Here is a 5,124-nt window from a genome sequence, read left to right on the forward strand (position 1 = left end):
GGGGGGGATCTGAGGGGGGGGGGGGGGGGGGGTGACATTGTAGGGCAGCACTTGCAGCACATCTGTTCTGTACGCCGGCCATGTCACCTGTCTGCCTGCCTGTCACCTGTCTGTCCGTCTGCCTGCCTGCATGCATTCGAGCCTACTTGATTATGTCAAATAATTGTTCTGGTTCTTTGTGGTTTTCAGTTGTCTGAATGGTTTATGGAATCGTCATTCGTTTCTGTAACTCCTGTATTTTTGTGTCGCTTAAAGCATTGTTTCAGGAAAAAGACGACGTGGTTGCTGCAGATGGTAAAGTCTGAAAATGTTTTATGACAGAAATTGTCATAAATTACACTGCTCCTGTGAGTTAATTGTTCCTGCATGATTTTTTTTTCCTGTGGTCGATTAAGATGATATTTGTACAATGTTTACATTATTGAGTTATTTCTTCATTGCAGATGTATTGAAATAGATATGTAAATACAGATGTAAGCACTGACTTAAGTACTTTTATATTGAAAATATATTGAAAAATAAATGTTTAACATGGGAGTTGTAGTTCTTTCTTCAATGTCAGTTGAACCATGACATGAAAAAACGGACGTCGGGTAAATCTTTCACTACTTTATTATCGAAACATGACAAACTTACATCTGTATAATTTACAAGAGGCGTCGTCGATTTGGAGTGTTGTACTAGTCCCGATAGGGCAACAGGGGGCAGCAGAGTGGCTGGAGGCGCGTCGTAGATAGTGGAGGTGACGTATTTCCGTTCTACAGTGGGGCTCCACTCTCCCATGAGTCTGTAACCAGACCCCTCTCGAAATTGAAGGCACATTTCAATGCAAAGAAACAGACTAGAGGAGGATGGAGGATCAAAACACAAAGAAAAAAAGTTGAACCAGCTAGTTAGTCACATGACTTCAACTACACTTGCAGTACTCCTGAGTTGTATAAGTCCACCGTGTGTGCGTGTGTGCGTGCGTGTGTGTCCTAAATGTGTTTCTTTGCTGCCACCTCGCTGCGGTAACGTGAATTGAGTAACTTGGGATGCTGTTTTTATTTTTGACCAATAGGTGTCTCTGAAGCCACCTTTATCTGATCAGCTGGGGTTAGTCACGATGACCATGAAATAGTTTTATAGAAGTTCATAGGAGTCTTTTTCTGAGCAACCTCTCTCTCTCTCTCTCTCTCTCTCTCTCTCTCTCTCTTCTCTCTCTCTCTCTCTCTCTCTCTCTCTCTCTCTCTCTCTCTCTCTCTATATATATATATAGAGATGTATATATATATATATATATATAGTAAGTATTTAGGTGATAGTTGTAGACAATGTAAATCATTTTTTTCTGAATAAATTACACATTTCATGGCCTGCTTCCAATGTCACGATGTCTTACCCTTATTACAGTGGACTGGAACCAACTCCCTCACTTTAACTGTACAATACAAACTGGGGGCTACAACAGAGGGACTGGGAGGTCTGAACACCAGTATAGAAGTACACCGAGACACAGGCTCACAATTTACTAAGAATTCAGATTAGAATTGATGGTATTTATTTTAATGACTCTCGTAAAAAATAATGCGACCTGTTGAGGGGAAGTACCGCGTTCTGCCACCAGGTGGGGGTCAGGTGATGAATCAGGACGGATGAAAGGTGGGTCCCACCACTGATAGACCAGAGTTGTGTTTACCGCCAGGTTCTCAGGACTTCAGAAGACGACCTCAGCCCGTGTTTGGTGAGCTCACTAATCCGGGAGCAGGGAGGGAGAGAGGCAGGTCCTGTACTTCCCTGACTGATAGATGCGAGTGCAGTTCCTTTCCTTTGATTCCCTTCAGTCACAGATCGTGCACCGCGTTCCACTTCACCTCCTGCTGCGTGAAGTCGTTCGTCCTTCAGAGCAAAGAGTTGAAGGTAATTCAAATTTAACTGTATCAATGTTTGTCAAGCTTCTCAAAAAGTTGTGGTCAATTGGTCAATTAATTAGCGACTGGGTCTTACTTGAAGATGTGTGCTTGTGTTTAAAGTGAATCAACAAGAATGGATTATATCAACAAACGGAATGTATGTGCAAAAAACCCCATATTGAATCCATTTCAGTTGAACATTTCGCTTATCTTTCAATATTGTTACTCACTTAAGGTTCGTTTGCAATGTTAGTTGACATTGTATTTATTCCTGCTTATCTATTTAGTCATCATCTATATAGTCATCTCGTCTGTAGTCCTCGCTCAGTAAGTTGGCCAAATTACTTCATACGATTCGATTTGAATAAAGCAGACCCGTTGATATACAAATCTATCTTATCTCTAGGCCTATAGGTCAATGCAAACGACGTCAGGCAGATGAAAAACAACACTACCAACTGCTCTTGTTATCTGATTGCCTATCATATGTTTGATATGATTAATTCACTAATTGATCAATCATGACTGATTGATTGACCGATATGTGGCTTTAGTAAACAGTTAGTTAATCACAAACCAACCGAGCCGGTTCCCGTCCTGGCTCTGGCTCACTCTGTGGTCCTGTACGGGATTAACAGTCTGAGCAGACCAACATGTTTAGGACCAGGGAGAGGCTAAATATACGGGCCAGTGTTTTAATTTGATCTTCACTCCTAACTGTTACTGTTACTATTGTACTGTGTGCACCCTGCAAAAAGATTTTTGTATTTTTTTTTATCATCGATCTGAGCTGCCCTTTACTCTCAACGTAAATAACTAATATTTGCGCACAGGTCCTATCAATGATCAACAGAGCTGTCTGTGGAAGAGCTCCCTGTTTGAGGTGCTCTTTTAAATGGGTGGTGAGCAAACTGTTTTTGTGGGTCCACCATGATGGGTTTTAAGCAGATGGTAGAACACAGTTTGACCACCGATAGAGTGAGTCTGCGTGCTGAACGCTCGACTGGATATAAACAGACGTGATCATGTCTGTAATCAATCATGACATCATGTTCAGAATGATTTGCTAGGATTAAATCCGTTTCTGTATAAAGACTGACTCATACACGGCTAATATTTATCTGGAAGGGCGGCGACTAAAAAACCATTGTCTGGACTGGCTGATGTGGTTTCACTCCACTCCTTTGAAACGTTTACCCACCGCGAGCCAACACCAGCACAGAAACCCCCCCCTCCTCATCCCCATCTCCCTCTGATCTCTCTGTGAACAGGAGACCGCGGATCCACCACCCTGAGCACCAGGACAGTCCCACTTTTCCCCTTCTGATCCCCTTGGATCCAAACCTCTCTCTCTCTCTCTCTCTGTCTCTGTCTCTGTCTCTCTCTCTCGGCGCCGGCCCGCGATGGCGTCCAACGGCAGCTCGGCGGTGGCGGGCTGCGGCGCCAGCGTCGACTCGCTCTACTCCAACCTGTGCGACCTGACGGCCGCCTGGGGCGTCGTGCTGGAGGCGGTGGCCGCCGCCGGCGTGGTCCTCTCCCTCGTGCTCCTCATCTCGCTGCTGGCCGGCGTCCCCTTCGTGACGGACAAGAGCCGCCGGAGCGCGCTGGGCCTGCACGCCTGCTTCCTCGTCTCCACGCTGGGCCTCTTCGGCCTGACCTTCGCCTTCATCGTGGGGAAGGACTTCGCCACCTGCGCCTCCCGGCGGTTCCTCTTCGGCGTGCTGTTCGCCGGCTGCTTCGCCTGCCTGCTGATGCAGGCGGTGCAGCTCAACGTCCTGGCCCGGCGGCCGGACGGCGGGCCCCGGGCGTGGGCGCTGGTGCTGGGGGCGGCGGGGCTGTTCCTGGTGGAGGCCATCATCAACACCGAGTGGCTGATCATCACCGTGGTGCGGCACCCGCTGGCGCCGCTCAACGCCACGGCGGCGCTGGGCCGCGCCTCGGCCACGCCCTGCAACATCGCCAACCGGGACTTTGTCCTGGCGCTCATCTACGTGATGGCCCTGATCGCCGCGCTGGTCCTGGGCAGCCTGGCGGCCATGGGCGGTCCGCACAAGCGGCGGAGGGGCCAGGCGGCCGTGCTGCTGCTGATCGGCCTGCTGTCGGCGGGCATCTGGGCGGCCTGGATCGTCATGTACGTCCACGGGAACGACCGGAGCGGCGGGGGCCCGCGCTGGGACGACCCCACCCTGGCCGTCGCCCTGGTGGCCAGCGGCTGGGTGTTCCTGCTCTTCCACACCGTCCCGGAGGTGTGCTGCTGGGGGGCGGCGGCGGCGGAGGAGAGCCAGGAGAGCTACCCGGAGGACATGTACCCCAGCCAGGCGGTGGGCTACGAGACCATCCTGAAGGAGCAGGGCTCCCAGAACATGTTCATGGAGAACAAGGCCTTCTCCATGGACGAGCCCAGCCAAGGGAGTAAAGGTGAGGGAGGCTCCAGAGCTCGAACGTAGGAGCGTCCGCCGCGCTGGGAGTCCAGTCAGGGGCCACTGCTGAAGGGAACTTTACCCTTGTTATGGACGCTCTGTGGAAATCACTACTAACCGTGTAACTTAATTAGTAGAACTAGAAGACTCTAAATGCTTCACTACACTACACTTCCACGTGCGTCCCTGACAGAGGAGTGATGGAAAACATCATAATCACGATTATTTTGGTCAATATTGAAATCTCGGTTATTCAAACGATTAATTTTGGGGTTTGAAAACACGATGCATTTATTCATAATTTCTCTCCAAAAAAACACTTTGTAAATGAGAACTTTGAAAAATAATAATAATAATAATAATAATTTTTAAAAAATCGTTTAAACTCGATTATATTAGTTTATAAAATAAAAATAATAATAATAATAAAATAATAATAATAATAATAAATTTTAAAAAATCGTTTAAACTCGATTTATATTAGTTTGGTGATCGTTTCACGCTAAAATAAAAAATCGCGATCAAAATTTGATTAATCGCCCAGCCCTACACTCAAGTATACTCTTTTTACACTCTTCCATTCCCACGGCACGTCGTCTGCATGACATTGAAGTACAAACGGTAACAGTCACCAGCTAACGAGAGGCCCACTGCCCACTGACACATGATAATAAGTAATCAAAAGGACTATATGGTAAGGGTGAGGCCTTGTAACGGTCGAGGGTGAATCCTGTTGGGTGGAAGGGTGAGGGCTACTGGATGGTTAAGGGTAAGGCCTATGTAAAGAATGAGTCGGTGGTAAAGGGTGAGGT

At 47.7% G+C, this 5,124-nt stretch overlaps 1 protein-coding gene across 1 annotated transcript; it reads left to right on the forward strand.

Moving 5' to 3' along the window:
- Window positions 1–1,672: 1,672 nt before the first annotated feature.
- On the forward strand, window positions 1,673–4,614 carry LOC311370893 (G-protein coupled receptor family C group 5 member C-like). The gene is made up of 2 exons (XM_084489186.1): window positions 1,673–1,899; window positions 3,164–4,614. The coding sequence occupies exon 2, from the start codon at window positions 3,296–3,298 to the stop codon at window positions 4,337–4,339; it is 1,044 nt and encodes a 347-aa protein (XP_084345312.1). The 5' UTR covers window positions 1,673–1,899; window positions 3,164–3,295; the 3' UTR covers window positions 4,340–4,614.
- The last annotated feature ends 510 nt before the right edge of the window (window positions 4,615–5,124 follow it).

The sequence above is a fragment of the Micromesistius poutassou genome, assembly GCF_964030765.1.
Source record: "Micromesistius poutassou genome assembly, contig: SCAFFOLD_6842, whole genome shotgun sequence".
Lineage (NCBI taxonomy): Eukaryota > Metazoa > Chordata > Actinopteri > Gadiformes > Gadidae > Micromesistius > Micromesistius poutassou.

Bases quoted from the DNA above. Each gene is read 5' to 3' on its own strand.
- LOC311370893 (XM_084489186.1), top strand. From the start codon at position 3,296: ATGGCGTCCAACGGCAGCTCGGCGGTGGCGGGCTGCGGCGCCAGCGTC.